The sequence below is a fragment of the Trichoderma asperellum genome, chromosome 1 (genome assembly GCF_020647865.1).
Source record: "Trichoderma asperellum chromosome 1, complete sequence".
NCBI classification, from domain to species: Eukaryota; Fungi; Ascomycota; class Sordariomycetes; order Hypocreales; family Hypocreaceae; genus Trichoderma; species Trichoderma asperellum.
In genome coordinates this window covers 3,551,884-3,569,917 of record NC_089415.1, presented here as the reverse complement: position 1 = coordinate 3,569,917, position 18,034 = coordinate 3,551,884, and the positions used below count along the sequence as shown (strand labels likewise).

At 50.0% G+C, this 18,034-nt stretch overlaps 6 protein-coding genes across 6 annotated transcripts; 2 read left to right on the top strand and 4 right to left on the bottom strand.

Annotated features, from left to right (window-relative positions):
* Nucleotides 1-250: 250 nt before the first annotated feature.
* Nucleotides 251-6,808, bottom strand: TrAFT101_001119 (uncharacterized protein). The gene is made up of 3 exons (XM_024902300.2): nt 5,759-6,808; nt 2,768-5,699; nt 251-2,706 (listed from the first exon to the last, which is right to left on the bottom strand). Exons 1-3 carry the CDS (start codon nt 6,659-6,661, stop codon nt 596-598), a joined length of 5,946 nt encoding a protein of 1,981 aa, XP_024765360.1. The 5' UTR covers nt 6,662-6,808; the 3' UTR covers nt 251-595.
* A 501-nt stretch (nt 6,809-7,309) lies between these two features.
* Nucleotides 7,310-8,305, top strand: YKT6 (palmitoyltransferase; the record flags this gene model as incomplete). The annotated part of the gene is made up of 5 exons (XM_024902299.2): nt 7,310-7,330; nt 7,432-7,514; nt 7,605-7,687; nt 7,789-8,154; nt 8,265-8,305. 5 exons carry the CDS (start codon nt 7,310-7,312, stop codon nt 8,303-8,305), a joined length of 594 nt encoding a protein of 197 aa, XP_024765359.1.
* Nucleotides 8,306-8,541: 236 nt separating this feature from the next.
* TrAFT101_001117 (uncharacterized protein) lies at nt 8,542-11,929 on the bottom strand. Its single transcript, XM_024904697.2, has 2 exons — nt 11,396-11,929; nt 8,542-11,292 (listed from the first exon to the last, which is right to left on the bottom strand). Exon 2 carries the CDS (start codon nt 11,146-11,148, stop codon nt 8,875-8,877), a length of 2,274 nt encoding a protein of 757 aa, XP_024765358.1. The 5' UTR covers nt 11,149-11,292; nt 11,396-11,929; the 3' UTR covers nt 8,542-8,874.
* On the bottom strand, nt 11,202-12,857 carry TrAFT101_001116 (uncharacterized protein; the record flags this gene model as incomplete). Its single annotated transcript, XM_066126247.1, has 5 exons — nt 11,202-11,292; nt 11,396-11,416; nt 11,641-11,924; nt 12,456-12,793; nt 12,845-12,857. The coding sequence occupies 5 exons, from the start codon at nt 12,855-12,857 to the stop codon at nt 11,202-11,204; spliced, it is 747 nt and encodes a 248-aa protein (XP_065982347.1).
* Nucleotides 12,858-15,515: 2,658 nt separating this feature from the next.
* TrAFT101_001115 (uncharacterized protein) lies at nt 15,516-16,258 on the top strand (the record flags this gene model as incomplete). Its single annotated transcript, XM_024907528.2, has 5 exons — nt 15,516-15,528; nt 15,649-15,664; nt 15,739-15,823; nt 15,909-16,052; nt 16,124-16,258. The coding sequence occupies 5 exons, from the start codon at nt 15,516-15,518 to the stop codon at nt 16,256-16,258; spliced, it is 393 nt and encodes a 130-aa protein (XP_024765357.1).
* A 612-nt stretch (nt 16,259-16,870) lies between these two features.
* On the bottom strand, nt 16,871-17,729 carry GOT1 (Golgi Transport; the record flags this gene model as incomplete). Its single annotated transcript, XM_066126246.1, has 5 exons — nt 17,543-17,729; nt 17,451-17,477; nt 17,331-17,379; nt 17,245-17,260; nt 16,871-17,167 (listed from the first exon to the last, which is right to left on the bottom strand). The coding sequence occupies exons 1-5, from the start codon at nt 17,568-17,570 to the stop codon at nt 16,871-16,873; spliced, it is 417 nt and encodes a 138-aa protein (XP_065982346.1). The 5' UTR covers nt 17,571-17,729.
* Between the last annotated feature and the right edge of the window lie 305 nt (nt 17,730-18,034).

The following is an 18,034-nucleotide window of genomic DNA, read 5'->3' as shown; positions in this document are numbered from 1 at the left end:
AGGTGTTTTTTCTCTCTTGCTTGAATTTTTCAACTGGAACTTTTAGAGGCGGTTTGGCGTTTAGGATATTTGTGCGGACAGGCTGGGAAAAAAACGATAATAGCAGGCTTAGGGATTATGTCCTGCGCTTTTTGCCTGTACGATGTTTGTTTGTTTGTTTGTTATACAGAGGAATGGGAAGAGAGCTCTCACGAGACATGGTTTGTAACTTCTTTTTTTTTTGTGTGTGTTTCATGGTCGAACGGCGCAGGGGATATACAGGTAATGGATATTAGTTTTTTGTGTTGTTCTTTTATAGAAGTCTTTTTATTTGAGTTGTTTTCCTTTTCTACAACAGGTATAACCTGTGCGTGTATGAGTTTCTTGTTGACCTTTTACTTCTTTTCATGTATGGCTATATTTTATATAATCGGTCCATTGTTGATATATAACAAGTATCAGCCTTTCTTTGATCTAGACCCCAAGTGTACTATGCGACAAAACATGCTCTCTCTCTCTCTTCCCTCTCTCTCTATATATATCGTTCCAAGCAGAATTAATTGATTACAAAACTGCTTCAACCAGAAAATTTATACAGAAAGCTTCTACATGCGTTTTATGCAGATGATCCTCCTGCCGCTGCCGCCTTTACCTGATTCTTCTTGTCCAAATCATCATCTGCCGCCGGTGGAGCTGGAATATCCACCCCCATGACCCTATGCTCCATGCCAACATATCCATCGCTCACGACAATAATATCCAGCTTACGAGCCTCTCTGGCCTTGGGTTCCGGCAACTTGAGCACCGTTCGTGCTGTGGGCCGCGAGCCCTGACCCAGAGCCTTCTTTGCTCCTGAATTACCGCTCGTAGAGAGGCCCGCCCAGCCGACACGCTTTACGGCAATGACTTCGTCGTTGGCCGAATTGGCGATAATGACGAACCAGCCTTCTGTTTGGGGCTTGTGGAACTTGGGTGCCCAGATGCGCGCTTCACGGTCAACGAGGGGGTTGAGACGCTTGATGTTGACGGTCAAGGAGAGCGTCGTGATGTCGTCGACTGACACGGAGACGTTGGGAAGCATAGATACAGCGCGCTTGAAGCGAGGCTGAAGGCCCGATGGAACACGAAGCTTCTTAGCAAACGCGTTGACCTGGTCCTGAGAAAATGTGCTGATTTTCGCCAGGGTAGTGTCGTCCTTGGTCGAGTCGGGTTCCACGCCGGGCAAGATTGACGCCGGCGAGTCGGTGGGCCATCTGGCGCACTTGATGCTCTGGAGGAGCTTCATCATCTGGAGACAGCTGGACAGGTAGCCCATCTCGGTGATGACGTCGATGGAAGCCTGGATGATACGGATGGCCTGGTCGAGCACACTGGTCTGGTCACCGACGTAATCCGTTACGGGCAGCTCAATGCGCGACATGAAGGCCTGTAGCAGCAAGAAGGACTTGACGTGGGGATCCCACATGGGCAGGTTGAATGAATTGCCCGGGAAGGGGAGGTTCTGCGAGAGCACATCGTTGACCAGGTCTTCGTTGTGACGGACGGGCAGCTCGTCGTATTCCGTTGCGTGGCACATCCATGATAGGACATTAAGGAAGCTCGCGTTGGGCTTGACATTGTGCACAAGATGTCGGATGGTCTTGTGGGATAGATAGTAGTAACTCATGATCTTTCCGAGAGGGGTAGGATCGACATCGCCGTTGGGGAAACTCTCAACGCACTTGGACTCCTCGAGCTCTCCAAGGGATTTCTCGACCATTTCAATCATATATTCGTTGGCTACCATCTGAGCAGCAATAGTGCTGTGCTCTTCTGCAGAAATCTCCAATCCATAATAAGAGGGGTTCTTGTGAAGTCTTCTGAAGAAGAAAGTCCATGTCAGGTAGTCTAGTGCGTCTTGTTTGTTCATGATGGTCTCGGCGGAGATTTCGGCACAGATATGGTTGTCCAAAACCTTGTGCAGCGAAGATTCTACAGGGAAACCAGTGTGCAAAAAGTGCTTATAAAAGTCCTTCTTCGCATCTTGCGTGAAGATACGGGCAACACCGGAGTTGTCAAACTGAGGTCGTCCAGCTCGTCCCAGCATCTGCAAGACGTCTGTGAGATCCATGTCCTTGTAGCCGCTGGTTTTTGCGTCGTAAAATTGAGTGCCCTTGACGACGACTAAGTGCGCTGGCAAGTTGACACCCCAAGCAAGGGTACTGGTCGCAACCAATATTTGAATCTTGTTGTTTAGGAAAAGTTCCTCCGCAATCTGTCTGTCAGACTCAACAAGACCAGCGTGATGAAGTCCAATACCAAAGTTAATAGCTTCTTTAAGAGCGTCGTCTTTGACACGGGATAAGTTGAGCTGCAAGTCCTCCTCGTCCATCCGAAGGAAGCGTCGCGGGTTGTCTTCCATACCACAGTAGTTGATCAAGTCCTTAGCAGTAAGGCGAGTCTGTCGACGGGATGCGACGAAAACAATGACTGGCTTCTCAGGACTGTGATTCTTGATAGCCAAAAAGGTTGGCCGATTCATAGACTGCATCAATGGGCAGAAACCTCGAATTTCTGGGAACCCATCGATATACAGCTCTAGAGGGACGGGCCGGACGGAATGCCTAAAGTTGAAGAGACCTTCCTTGACACCGAGCCAGTTGGCCAAGTCAGTTGCGTTAGCACATGCTGTTGACATACCCAACAGTCGGACTTTATTCTTCAGCGAGGATGAAATGTAGTTCATTCCTGATATAAAGGTTAGCAATCTGCGATCAATGCTGGAGCCTCTGGGAGAGAAAATACTTACGAGAAACAATAATCTCCAAAATTGGACCACGATCTCCGGCCAGCAGATGGATCTCGTCGATAATAACCAAACTGACCTGTCTGACATAGCCTCTGGTCTGCCAAGAACGGGAGATACCGTCCCACTTCTCAGGAGTTGTAATGATTATATCCGCATCCTTGATAGTCCTTGTGTCTGGGGTATTGTCACCCGTCAATTCGACCAGTTTGAGTCCCAGAGGTTTAGCAAGCCGGTTACCCCAATCTACAACTCGCTCACGGACCAAAGCTTTCATAGGAGCGATATACACCACTTTCGACTTTGGTCGTTCCCGGAATGCCCACCACATGGCAAGTTCAGCAGCAACAGTCTTTCCACTTCCCGTTGGGGAACCAAGGAGGACGTTTGCTGAAGTATGGTACAGAGTATGGAAAATCTGGGTTTGCATAGGGTTGAAGAAGCTGAATCGCTTGGCATACAGCTCTTCCAGTCCAGGGTTCTTAAGCGCAGTGATTGGCAAAGGTTGCAGGTTGAGCAGATCCGTATACACACTTTCGGTATCTGGGCGGATAAGATGCTGGAAAGAAACAGGCGTGACCGTCTCTGATCCAAGCCATCTGTCCGAAATTGCTCGAACATAAATCTGAGTTGGCAGCGGGTCTGAGAGGGGGATCGTGAAATTCAGTTCGTGCTCGTCATGCAACTTTCTCCTATTAAAGATAAAATATTCATGATGGTAAATTTCTGAAGTCTCGGAATTCTCAACCCAAATATAGAAAGATTCAGAAGTTCCATGAATATGGTCTTTCCAAAGGAAATCAGGGATAACATAGAGTTTAATGCGCAGAACATCTCGGTTCAGAGGCGCAATCTCAGCTTCTACATGAACCAATGGGAAATTGTTGAGTATCTTGGCAATATTTTTTCCGGCGCCTTGGTTGTGTACCAAGCTTCCCAGCTCGGCCGGTTCCATCTCCTTCATTGTGTCAATCGTCAGATTTTCCTTAGAGTCGAGCTGATTGAGCACGGGCTTGGTAAGCTCGAACTGATGAAGGGGATGCTGGAACGGCCAGATCCTCTTCTCAATAGACTTGGAGAGAGTGAGAAGCACCAAGCACTGGTGGCCCCATCTGCGGTTAAGAGCAAGCATGAACAAGGCCCTGCAGATTCGGCCTGATTGCTGCGCAACGTAGTTCATGTCGTTTGACAAGGCAAAATCATCAGGCTGGATCTTGGAAATGTACGATTGCAAGAGAATGTTTGTCTTTGCTTGAGGTGTATCGATACCCTTGTCAACGTCACAAGGAACGATATCCTTGAACTGTGTCAACTCCTTCGCCTCATTATCTCTAGACTGAATGTTGTCAAACTCTCCACTCATGCTGATCATCTTCAAGACATCAGCTTCGGTGGCTTGAGGGTGCATCATCGTGTTGAATACTTGGATACTCGTGTGAAGGATATAGTACTGACTGGCAATACGGCCAATATCCTTGCTACGAAGTTCCTCGGTATTTTCGTTGAAGATAATCATCTGAGATTGCTGAAGAGTTCTCGCAGCTTGTATCGCCAGCTGGCGTCGTCGTTGAACCAGATTTGGATCATCGCGTATTTCCGCCCACTCAATACCATAAGTCATTGGGCTCCTCTGCATTCGCACAAACAGATATGAGTATCCGATCCACTGTACAGCTTCAGGGATGGATGTCACAGTGCCCAAAGCAATTTCAGCATTGAGATTGTCAACTAGTTTCGTCGAGAATTTGGATTCAATGGGCTGCTGTTCAGTGATGGCTGACAAGTAATGAGGAAGCTTGTCGTGCGTGGTGCAGATCATACCGATACCCGTGTCTTCAAACTGGGGACGACCAGCACGACCAAAGATCTGGAGTACATCAAGAATACTGAGATCGACAAATTTACCATCTTGGGCGCTGTAAACCTGAGTGCCCTTGATGACTACCGCAGCAGCAGGCAAGTTGACACCCCATGCTAGCGTGGCAGTACAGCAGAGAACTTTGAGAACACCATCGGCGAAGAGTCTCTCCATAAGATTCCTGTCCGCTCTGGCCATGCCAGCGTGATGAACACCGATCCCCTTAGAAAGCAGGTCGCGGATATCCTTGGATTTGGACTGGTTCATATCCCTAGACGCTTGTCCAAAGTGAGGATGTCCTGTTGGGTCGAAAAGATCCACGCAAAACTGCTCAATCGCTTTCTGGTGAAGCATTCTTGCCGTGACCATCGTGTCTCTACGAGAATGAACGAAGACCATGACTTGGTGATCGCGCTGTAACATCTCTTTCACTTTATCAAAGGCAACATTGTCCAAATTTTCTTTGGATTGCTTGGATCCAGCTTTTCCTTTGACACCAATAAAGTGTTGCTCCAGGGGAACAGGACGGAACGAGGCATCAAAGTAGAACAGGCCGGCGTACTTGTTGACTTTTAAAAAGTCAGCAACGTCGACATAGTTGGGCAACGTGGCACTCAAGCCAACAATCCGAATGAGCGACTGAGTACTCTCCACCTGTCTCTCGGTTCGAGCTACCAAAGATTCCAGCACGGCTCCACGTTCATCATGAAGCATGTGGACTTCGTCGATGATGAGAAGTCTCACCTTTTGTACCAGCTCTGTGTCTCCAGTTCCCTTTCTTGTAACAACATCCCACTTTTCAGGGGTTGTAACAATGATTTGGGTTTGAACAATCTCTGCTTTGGTGAGCTGCATATCACCAGTGTATTCTCGGCACTTGATGCCCAGCCAGGCAAGACGCTTGCCAAGCTTCTCGGTGACTTCGGCTGCCAAGGCTTTCATTGGTGCTACATAGACGATTTTGAAATCGTCTGTATTGACGGCAAATTCAGTTGCCTCAGGATTCTCAATGGGATTTGGCTCAACATGTTGGCCAATGGTGTGAAGGATGGTGAGCATAGCGGCGTCAGTTTTACCCTAAAGATACGATAATGAGCATTCATACCAACAGCTTGTTATGAGTCCAGTAGACTTACCGCACCAGTTGGAGCACAAATCAGCATATTCTCGCTTGTCTTGTATCCAACCGGGTATACCAAACTCTGCATTCGGTTAAGAGTCTTGTATCCCTTAAACGTGTTACGGCAAAGGCCATCCAAATCTGAAATCTTGACGAGCTTCTCTCCGGGGCCTGGCACTCCTTTCTTTCCAGCGGGCACAAAGTACTCCTCGTATTTCTCAAACTGGAGACGCTCACTGCCAACCGGCAAGCCGTATTTCTTGCCAGAAGAACTCAATGTGTTTCCGGCATTGTACGCCCTGTAGACATGAGGATACTGAGGCTCCTTGGCGAAACTAGGGGCCAGGGCTGCATTCTTGTGCTGGTAGTCCTGCGCACGAAGAGCGGCATCTCTTTGGGATTTTGTCAGGAGTCGTCTTCCTTTTGTTTCCGGCTCCTCATGAAAAGCGGCTGCAGATGCAACTACTTCATCTTTGTGGCCTAGCAGCTCAATAATGAAGTCCAAGTCGTCAAATCCGACCAGGTCAGTGAGATGTTGCTGCAGCTCATCGTCGGGCTGGCCAGAAGATAATACATTGACGAGCTGAGTCTGGAAAACATCAGGGGCCATGCCATTCTTGGCCGCGATCGAGGCACATCTTGTAGCCAGCCACTCGGCCCCAAAACCGCCCGTGGCTGCGCCAGATCCTTCATCCGCAAAATCGCTGCTGTAATAATCATACTCGTCTTCGTCAGAGATGAAGTCCCAGACATCGTGGCCGCTGGTCGTAGAAGAGTAGCCGCCAAAGTCGTCGTCGTCCAGATCGGCATCTGCCTTGGCATCGTTGTGAGGGAGCTTGAGCTTAGCAAGGGCCGCCTGCATGGCCTCAAACTGCTGCCTCCACTCAGACTCTGCGTTGATCAGGTCGGTAGACGCCATTGCCTCGGTCTAGTTGCTATTTTCTTGAATAATCCCAGGGAAGCAAAAAAGAAATCGCGTGAGCGCAATGAAGAAGGAAAATCAAAGAGCAATGCAGTCTTACGCTCTCAATTTTATTGTTGAGCTGCACCTCCAGCTTTTTATCAATTTTCACGGTCTGAAGTCCGGATGACGCATTATCGCCAGCGACTAAAGATCAACTCACATCAGTCACACACCGCCCGCCCCGCTAACGGGGGCCGCAAAAAGTCCCCACTAATCCGCCTGAAGGCACCCACTTTGCAGCGACTCTCAGCGCCTGAATCTTGCTTCTGGAGAGCTGGACTTAGCGGGGTTCTCCTGCGGTAGGGGAAGCGCCTAAAATCCGTGGGGCGGGCGACTCACTAGTAATGGGCCATATCCCTGTGGAATGCGACAGCACAGGCATTTTCAACTCCACGGGCCCAACTTGAAACTCCGACTTGTGAAACACCTTTTCTTTGAACATTCGATTTGCACCCTTTCCCGCCTCTTTGCTGTTGCACAAGGCCTCCTTTCGACGCTCTAATTACAACTTGCGCGATCGCAGTCGACGAATTTCCTATTCCCAACATTTTGAGGATCTAGACGAGGAACAAACCTAAACACCAACTTCAACTCTCGCCCAACATGAAGCTTCACTACATCGGCGTACGTCCATCGACTTGCTCGGGCCTGCTCGCCGCTATCCACCGAGTATCTGTGTTCCAGTCCTCAAGGACGCCTGGCTAATACGCCTCTCTTCGAGATAGATCATCCGCAACGACTCCCAGCCCGCTCACGAGATCGTCGCAGAGAAGGAGCTGAGCGCCTACTCCCGCTTCACACGCAGCAAGTTTGTCTCCCTTCGCCGCCACACGAGAATCCTTTGGTTGCGCTCTATCAAACAAGATCCGCTAACGAGATGACTTTTCCCGCCCTCTAGCTATGGCGAGTTCATGACCCTTTTCGCGAAGACCGTCGCCGAGCGCACTCGACCAGCCCAGCGACAAGACGTTGAAGAGCAAGGTGCGATCCCAGAGCCGCCCCTTTTCCCCCTTAGCCAAATCCGAAGGGAGATGGGAGCATCGCGATTTCTAGGCCAAGAGGCTCACTCACATTTCCACCAGACTACACCTTCCACGCCTACGGCCGCACCGAGGGCATCTGCGGCATCATCATCTCCGACCACCAATACCCCGCCCTGGTCGCCCACCAGCTCCTCAGCAAGGTCGTCGACGAGTTCCTCTCCAAGCACCCGCGCTCCTCATGGGCCAATGGCGACGTCACCCTGCCCTTCCCCGAACTGACGGACTACCTCGCCAAGTACCAGGACCCCCAGCAGGCCGACAGCATCATGAAGATCCAGAAGGAGCTGGACGAGACCAAGATTGTGCTGCACAAGACTATCGAGAGCGTGCTGCAGCGAGGAGAGAAGATTGATGATTTGGTGGCGAAGAGCGATGGTCTGAGCGCTCAGAGCAAAATGTTCTACCGTATGGCGACCCCTCCCTATTACCCTCCTTCCTTTCTTCCTTTTGCTTTGTATTTCACTTTCCCCACTGCTTTCTATTTATTAAGCTGATGGCTAACGTATTCCAAACAGAGCAAGCAAAGAAGCAAAACTCTTGCTGCGTGTTGATGTAATTAGGGGGGCGTTTCATTTGGCGTTGCAATGCGGTCCTAATTTTCAGTAACAAACGGGCTGTCTGTTTTCAAAGATTGGTTATTATGAAAGACACACACTCACACAACATATATACTAATACGTAACTCATGGGGGAAGATGATCGATCGAAATTCACCCATGAATTTATTATACACATATTCTCTCTCACAAGAAACACACATCTTTTAAAAGGAAAAGGATATCAATGATATATATTTTCATGAAATTCTCCATAGACTGTCCGATACAATCGTTACAAGCCCATGCTTCGCTTTATAAGTTTTATTTATCCGCCATCAAAGCTGGCCCCCGGGGCTATGCGCCAATGATAATAAATGAAGAAGGGAATAGAAAAGAAAAAAAAACTTTGGGGTTGCCTGGTATGAAAGAAGAGTAAAGATGACACATGAAAAAAATATGGGCGAGGGCGTGTGAGTAAAAAAAAAATACACGCCCGGTGGCTCGTAAAAAGGAAAAAGAAGACAGGAAAAAGAAAAGAATAATAGACAAGAATAGATCAGTCAGAAACGTAAAAAAGGTCGTTCCGTCATGCACCCTCGAGCACCACGCGCGAGCTCTTCCGATAACCACTCTGCCCAAGACGGCCCTCTTCTTCTGGGTGTACCAACTGCGGCGTCGCGGTCCTCGTCTCAACAATTCGCTTGTTCTTTTCTGGTTTGATCAAAGCGGCCACTTCCGCTGCAGCCTCTCCAGGCACCCTCCTTGAGGCGGAACGCATCAAAGGCACCACGATATTACGCTGCTGCCTTGAGACGCTAATTTGACGCGCAATGGATATTTCCACAGCCTCGTACAGGGCTCTTTCGACTTCTTCTTCGTCTGCGTTGGTACGAATAGAAGTTGTGGACTTCTGGTGTTGATGTTTCGGAGGCGCAGTTCTTTGTGATGGTGAAGCTTTTTGGGTTGGTGAGACTTTTTGAGACGGTGAAACTCTTTGGGATGGTGACACCCTTTGGGATGGTGGCGGTTTGGGCTCCGCTGTGCGATTCAGTGGTTGTGGTGGCGGTCCAGATGGTTTCTTCAGAATTGATCGAGGCTGCACTGGCGCAGCTACAGAAACTGGTGCAGTTATGGAAGCAGGGGATTCTGATAGCTGTCCGGCGACTTTTGGCACGGAGGCCTCTGATGATGTCGATTCTTTACGGTGGAACTTGGAAATAAGCTTCTCGCGCCGCTCCGGTGTCATTTGACTATCTGTGGGCAAAGGCTCATCCTGAGAAGGATTAGAAACAGAAGTGGTCCTTTTCCTTAATCCTTTTGGTGCTTTGTACATAGCAGGAGTCGGAAAGTTGACCATTGCAGGGGAGGTGTTGGATCGCATGCGTGACGAGGCTCTTGGAGGGGGGTTGTTTATGGGGGCTTGATCTTGGGGGAAGAGAGAAAATGAGGGTGAGCTTTTTGGCAAAGGTGAAGTCGATCGCCGGTGAGGTACCACAATCTCGACAGGAATAGAGCCATCTCGGAATTCCTTGGCTGCGGGTACCTTTAGCTTGTCCAGCTTGACCTGTCGTCGGACTGACAACTTTGGTTTGAGCGGTGACAATACTTGTTGTGATTCTTGAGATTCGACCGATTCCTTTGATGGTTTCCTCAATTGCTCTGGGGTTTGTTTAGGCTGATGCTGCTGTGTTTCCTCGGGCTTCCGCGACTCTTGTGGGTTCTCAGCCTGCTCTGGTGCGGCCGATGGCTGAGTCTGCCAGGACTGCTGAGCTTGTTGTAAGAAGTATTGATATTCAGACGGTTGCTTCTTAAGAATGGTTCCAAACATGACGCTGAATCTTTCCATCTGAGTTGTTGGGATTTCAACCTCCAGAAGCTTCGAGGGCTGAAATTGAGGCTGTGGCGGAACGGGGGGGTTACGCGTCGGTGCCGCAAAATCTCGTTGATACGGCAATCCAGGAACATCTTTGGGAGGAGATTTCGATACGCTGCTTGAGCTGTCCTTGCGCAATACGGGCCCTGTACCTCTGCTGTCACTCTCTTTCTCGCCCTTGTTCTTTTCACTCCCCAAGTCATCGCCGTTCTTTGCTACGTTCGTAAGATCCACCGTGCTTTTCCCAGTATCTGTACCCAGCGATCGCGAGGTAGAGGTCTCTACCGGCTTGGATCTTTTTGACTTCGTCCTGCTAAAAGGATTCCACCTTTTTGACATTGATCTTGACGGGCCACCGGCATTAGGAGCTGGTTCTTGTGCATGTCCCCCTGAAGTTACGGTCGTCAAGGTTCCAGTCTGCCATGGCAACTCAGAAGATCCAGGAGGATGACTTGGGCTTCCAAGCGCCATCCCTATCCCCGTGGGTGTCTCATCTCCGCCTATTAATGATGGTGCCATTAGATAGGAAGTTGGTGTGTTTCCAGGGTTCGATGCTGGTGACGGTACTTCGGCTCGAATCGGGATATGGTATTGCTTGTAGTTCCTCGGCTCCTTGGGTCTCGTACTCGCGGATTGATGGCTAGAGAAGGACGCTTTCGATTGTATACTGATCTGATCGGTAGACCTGCTAAATTCCAACTGATCAACCTGTCTAAGCCGTCCGGCGGCAGAATTGGCATCCAGGCCCGAAGAAAGATAAGGATTGTTGTTTTGGTTGGGGAGACTGGCAGTGCTCTCTGCCGCAAGGGAACTGAGAGATTGCGGCCCATGAGCGTACTTGTAATCTCTGTGATCTGCCCATTTTTGCGGGCCCCCTTCTGATGCTGCATAAGTCGGCGTGCTACTGTGGGCAACCTCATATTCGGAGCCATCTTGGCTGTGCATGGTTGCGCCAGCCCCTGTCTGTCCCTTGCTGAACCAGCCCATTGCTCAGCGTCGTGCCCCGGACCTGCCTCTGTGAAAACGAGAACAGGCTTGACCTAGAAAGAGGTCGGCCAGAAGAGATCATGCGACGATTTGCCTTGTTGGCTCAGGCCACGGGGAGGATGCCTCTGATAAAAGACGAAATGGCTAGTAGCAATACTGATATTAGCACCGTTCCAGTAGCGTGGAGGTAGCGGATCGGCATAAAAACTGTGGCGTTTCGAAAGTAGTCTCAACAATCCCATCTTACCTGTGTAGTACCTTTGTCCACCTTTAAGGGACTTGGGATTCTTAGCGGCGTCCTCCTTTGAGCCCTCTGGGGCACAGGAACGGCGCCATCATAACCTGAGCGCGCCTTATTGGAGCCCCGTGGTTGCTGCAATGGGGTCCGCGGAAAGGCCCTAGACGCCAGAGCTATGCATAATAATAGCAACGTATGAGTGTTCCGAAGCGGTGCTATCTTGATGCGTGTAAACGGCCGCCAAGGGACCTCACCGCTCCCCGAAGCGGAAATCCTGGGGCGGTCTTTGAGCCACGATCATGGCCAGTCGCATCATGCGCGGCACTTCTAGCTGCGCAGAGCTATGTTTGAGGTTGATGAGAGGGGTCGTCGTGGCCGGACGTTTAGGCGGCCTGATCCGCACCAGGATGACTAGCCAGGGCCCAAACGAGGGACTAGCAAGGTTTGCCGGATTGGGCAAGCCAGAGAGAGCTGAAGACACGAGGCCTGCCGTGCGGAATGTACCCAAGATGCAGTGTTGGACGATGAATACGGCAGCCTAGGGTTGTTGAGGAAATGAGCGTTCATGGGTAGCAGCCAATGGACGACAAGCTGAGCACTGATGTGTAATCGATTATAGATACATGTAGGTAGTCGGCATCACCGCCTTGTGCATTTTGCCAGTCGCAAAAGTACATGTACATGTACCGCCTAGCCCGTACCTACTACTAGGTAGGTACTAGGTATGCAGTTCGAAGTATTACAGCCTCATATAAATAAGTCCAAGTAACCCTGCTATTTAGAATGCAAGCACCTTCCAGACATGAAGCACGATCAACGGCATCATCAAACACAAGCTGCTGTTTGCCAAGCTGTGTCAAAGTGCCGGCGACATGCTCAAACAAGTGTTCCAGAAAACCACAGGGAATAACTCCGGCCAGCCATCCCGCGCTGAGGTCGATCTAAGATCACACCCTGTGGCCCCAGCGACCCCTTATAATTTCACATGGCGGGGTGCGCAACACTAAGCCTGACTCCTGAAGACATGCTGCAGCAGCCCTGTTGGCTGTTGGTTCTGTTTTAGACGTACAGTATCGTAGAGCCTTATTATCACCCGGCTGCTGGCACGGTACTTTTTCCTCCGTACGAAACATCGCATACGCGACGTTGCAGATTCTACGAGGCCCAAAGCGGATTGCAGAATCTCGGTTATCGTTAGCCACATCCCAAATGGCACTCTATCGAAGCAAGCGGCGTTTTCGCTTGCGCCCAAGCCGGAGAATTCTATTTCCTCAGGGCTCTCGTGCCACGCGCGCTGCGTACCAACAATGGGATGCTGCGTTGGTTCGGTGTCGCCTTGTCCTTGCAATTTGCTGCTGGCCTTGTCTGATTGTTTTGCCTTGAGGAAGGACACCCTGCGCGTTTCAGCTATTCAGTAGACGAGGCTGCATTGCATCGTTCATCCGTTCTCTGACATACAAGTATACTCCATTGGAAACCCCGTAATCATCGCAATCAGTACCTATGGAGAGCTGTACTCTGTGCTTTTTGTAAAACCTCCTAGTGCCGCTACCAAGCATACTGGTCCGGCGCCTAATGCAAGGCACCGCACGTTAAGGCCGCTGTCCAACGGTATTCGAAGCCTTTTACGGCAGGGAGACTAGGCCTAGTATGCGCCGAATGACGTAGTTGAAGCATGTGAAAGGGAGAATTGTAGGAGGAGAATGCTTTGACGGAGGTACAAGAAGGGATATGTTATTGTACTCCCGACTCAAAGGATATATAAACGTCAGCCAGCTGATTTCCACCTTGGGGTTGGCCTGTAAGGGAGCAACAAGAAGCAAAAAAGTAACTATATATCTTCGGCATTATACGGAGTGTTTCGTTCTTGTTATTAAAAGACTTGCATCGGCCAATCAACAGAATAATGGCTCAGTAGGTAGGTCATGCTTTGAGAAAGCCTCATATATAGAAGCATTTGCAGAGAGCGATGCCTCGGATGTTACTCTATACGTCTAGGTATAAAGTTGTAACCTCTCGGAAACGACTTAATAATTCGCATCTGGTATAGCTGGCGATCTCTTGCCTATCATTGCATCAGATAAAGAACAAGGCAATATTAGGCAAAAATCGTCACAAACTTTGGCCCCTGTCTGTTTGTAGCTAAGATGCAAAGAGAAGTACTGCAATTTCGGGATGACTTCCGACTACCATCGACATGTCAATTTAGCCTGTGATTCTACATCGAGCAATGGCCGCTGCTGGCATCGGCACGATATTCCTAGGGCGGTGTTGAGGCTATCTCATTGATGATCGGTGATAAGTGAGCGATTCGTGGTTCTTCACTTCCCTTGGCATGTGCATCTTAAAGAATACTCTAAATTTTGCCGAAAAATCAGCCACCAGATGCAGTCAGCATTAATTTGTGAGAACTTTTGGCTTGAAATTGAGCCTAAAACACACTCCTCAATGGCTCTTCACCTCTTCACCTGCTGAAGAGCAAGAGAGAGATGAAGAGGAAGAGAGGCGGCAGCAATGGGGCGAAAGTTAACTCTTTTGAATCACATGCTGCTGCAGAAAGTGGGATTCATTGGCAAGGCCTAAATCGTCGTTTGTTGGCATTCCCACCGGTATTTTAACAAGAAATTGCTCTTATTTCGCTATAGACATCAGTGTATATTGCCACCATCATCCATTTGGACTAGGAGATTGCACGCCAGATATCGTCATTTTACCGCTTCCATACTGTCCCACCGGCATCTCACAAAACATAATATACAGCGGGAAATGGGGCCCCGCTAACGGGAACAGCTTTTGTTTCACGTCATCCAGTATCAGACTAATTGGTCAGTTATTTATAGCATTGCAGATTTAGTAGCAGGTAAATACCATGCACAGGTGGATAGACGCAATATGAGTGCACGGGTAAGATATTGGTCGCTCGCTCTACAATGAGCGAGTCTGAGGCATGGCTTGACACGACTTTCTCTCTTACACCGACAACTTAGGGACATGGCCTGGAACCCTGGAAGAAGCTCGGCTAACTTTGCTGCCCATGCTCCTCAACTTGGCTGATGCGTCTGGAGCAATGCCACCCAGCACGTTGGTGAACAGATGACGTAGGCGGAGAGGAAAAATTTCGGCATCGCGTATGATCCTAAAGAAGAGTCGTCGCCGAATACATGTAGACATAGTCTATGTCAAGTGGACCGATTGGATTTTCGAGAACTGGCCGAGACTATTAGTACGAACATTAACGACCCATCTACCTTTACTTGTTGAGATAGGGACCCCCTTAAACTGTGGCCTGGGATGAGAGAAAATCTCAGCCTCGAAATGAAGAGAGGCACTACCGCTATATCGGAACGTAGTCGGTCAAGCTGCCGCTGTGGGCATCCCGGGACGGATCCCTGAGCGTCGGGATCCAAATTGGCAGAGCAATCTTGGTGCCTTGCTTAGAGACGCATACATGGAAGCCGTACCGCAGGCAGACAACTTTGGCATATAGGCAGTGCCGCAAGGCAGAGAAATGAGGCAATGACGGCTTCATTTCATCTTGACACCTGCTAGCGCCGCCTCTAGGCACTGCCAATATCGCAGGTCCCCACGACAGCACATACATGTCCCTTATAGCACCTAGCAGAGAATAAGCAGGCACCCGAAATCAGCATCAGGCACACCTGCGGCCCCTGGAACCTGGCCATTCTTCTCCTATCTGCAGATACCCCGAGCACCACTGACCGACCCAGCAGAATGGCGGTAGACGCCCTGTAGCGGCCCCGGCAGACCTTGATAGCACCGCCAGAAGCTCTTGTTTCTGGTGGGGTTTGGGCCAAGTCCTAGGTCGTCGTGGTCTCCTCCCGCCCGCGAAAGGCCCGCGGCGGGGAACTTTGGGCGCGGATTGGCCAGTGGCGCTATTACGAGTAGCATGGCCGGCCTGTGGCTGGCATTTACGTCGACGGAAACGAGGGGCACAAAAGCTCTATCCACAGCGCCCAAATAAACAACCCACTCCGCCATTTTCCTCTCGACTCTTCCCGTCGCGGAAACTTTTGCCTCTTCATCTCTCTTCTTCTTCTCTTCTTCATTTTTCTTTTCTTTCCAAGCCCAGATTTCCTCGTCCGTCTCTACACAGCACATACCGCCCACCATGTCCTGGCAAGGTCAGCGCTCCTCTCTTTCCCCTGATCCGTCCCGATAACCCCACCTTGATTTTGGGGAGGAAGCAAATAGAAAGCTTTGGGAGGGAAATAACAGCTACTGACATGGCCTCGCGAGTATAGCTTTCGTCGACACTAGGTACTTCGACCCCCTTTTTTCCGCGCCTCGACCGACAATGCGAGCCATCGAAATACTGACTGAGAGACTTGCAGCCTGGTCGCTACCGGCCACATCACCAAGGGCGCCATTATCAGCATCGCTGGCGACAGCGCCTGGGCCTCTTCCCCTGACCTGACCGTACGCTGTTCCTCGCCCGTTATGGCCGTTCCAGTAGCTTTGAAATAGTATGGTGGAACTAATGATGGAAATCAATCATTCGCAGATTTCCCCCGCCGAGATGAAGGTTATTGCCAGCATCGTCGCCAAGGACCAAGCTGCCACCGACAAGGCTTTTGCCGAGGGTCTTTACGTTGGCGGCCAGCGCTACGTCCTGGCCCGAGCTGACGACAACATCTACGCACGAGCTGTACGTTGAAGATAATAGCGAAATCACCTCTGGGTTTGTAGGTCGAGTAGCGTGCTAATATATATTGCTAGGGTCGTGACGGTGTTGCCATCACCCCCTCCAAGGCCGCCATCGTTATCGGCATCCACGGCGAGACCCAGGTTGCCGGAAACGCCACCTCAGTCGTTGTTGCCCTCGCCGAGCACCTCAAGGGTACCGGATACTAAGTTGGACCAGCGATGGGATGAGCGCGCGATTAGGGTTGCGTGGAAATGAAAATGTGTCAAGCACTCGTGCCGGAAGACAGCGTTGGATGATATAGGAGAAAGGGAGGAGTTTCCATGGGAATCTTTGCAAATTAACTAGCATGTGCTCTGAGAGGACAGAGACGTCTTCTCAGCAGAGAAAAAAATCAACCAATATTTTCAAGTCTCATCTTCAACGGTTGCGTTTCTATATGCAACTTTCACTCAAGCTGTTCCTAAGTGATGTTTAATGTAATTACATAGCTACCTACATGGTAGATATGACCCAGCTGCTCTTCATACAGGCGTGCCACTAAAGCCTAGGCCGATACATAGTACGAGTATTCTACACAATCCAGCAGTTTGCTTTTACACCATCCAGGTTCCATAAAGGCCGCAGTTCATTCTTAACGCCAAAACACCGATGCCGCAGCTCACGCGAGCCAGGCTATTACCAGCCCTTTCCGGTTTTCGCTATCGCCCTTTGCCTCTTTCTCGGATTCTTCAGTATTTTCAATGTTGATGTTTGATCAAGTAAATGACACAACGGCAGTTATCGTAGTTATCGTAGCGCAAACGAGCGCGCACGTGGGCTTAGACGGGCAGCTCAGCGTTGCGACGCCCTAAACCCATCCGATCCACAAGCATGCCGATATATGTTCCGATGACGGGCAGGCCTCGAGCGAATCCAGCAATCGTACCCAGGAAATCTCCGAACAATACGGCGATGCCGTACGCTTCTACTATGAAGCCGATGAATGTCCATTTTATCAGTATTAGCGTGAGACCCGCGAAGAAGGCGGCTGTGCCTTTTGCTTTCTGTTTTCGGGCGAAGAAGAGGAATGTCTTTTGAGGACCGATGATGATTGTCAAGCCGATGAGGAAGAGGATCTAGGTATCGTCAAAGAATATAGGTCAGCTCGATCGTTCGATTCGCAAGGTGGGTGGAGAGGAGAGGGGGCGTGTACATTTCCCATCGCAAGCCTAAGGGGAATTAAAGTTAGCCAAACGAAACACTTTAATAATAAGCGGGCTTGACAGATGGTAAACTTACATGGCCCGATCAAAGAAGAGCATCACTCCACCGACGAGGAAGAGACCACCTGAAACGAAGCAGTGCCGTTAGACCAAGCGCTCTTGAGCATCGAAGCTCGTCATCAGGCTGCATACCTACCGCCAGAGCAGAAAACCACCCCAATCTCTGTAAAATGGATCAGCACACTGCATCTTCAACTACCAGGCCGAGGACAAGCTCGCGGCACATACTCTGGTTATCCGACAGCCACATCGACATTTTTGCAGACCAGTAAATAGTATTCCCCTCCCTAGAAGATAAAGTTCGACAGATGTAGTCGGTTCTTCAAAGTATCGCGACGATGTTTTCCGTATTGCAAAGCGGCAGGACAAGTGGCGGCAAGGCGGGTTCTTGTAAGGGACAAAGCTGAAAATCCCGATACGAGCGTTTCTCTAAGAATTAGGAGTTTGAAGCTTCCCTTGCCTTAGGAGGACACCATGGCGGAACGCGATTGGGGGGGGTTTCCGCTCTCAGCTTATCGCGTATTGGGCTTAGCGCAAGGGTCTTTGAAAAGCGGTACCTGCGCTGGGCTGCGATCCGCGACGTCATCAGGCAAGTTGTATGAGAATTGAAGGAATATATACTGCTGGTGAAGAATGAAATAGCTATATTATGAGGTGAGCTTGTTTAGTCGTCTGTGTCTAGATGGGTCGCCGAGGGAGGGAGGATGTGCTACTAGATCA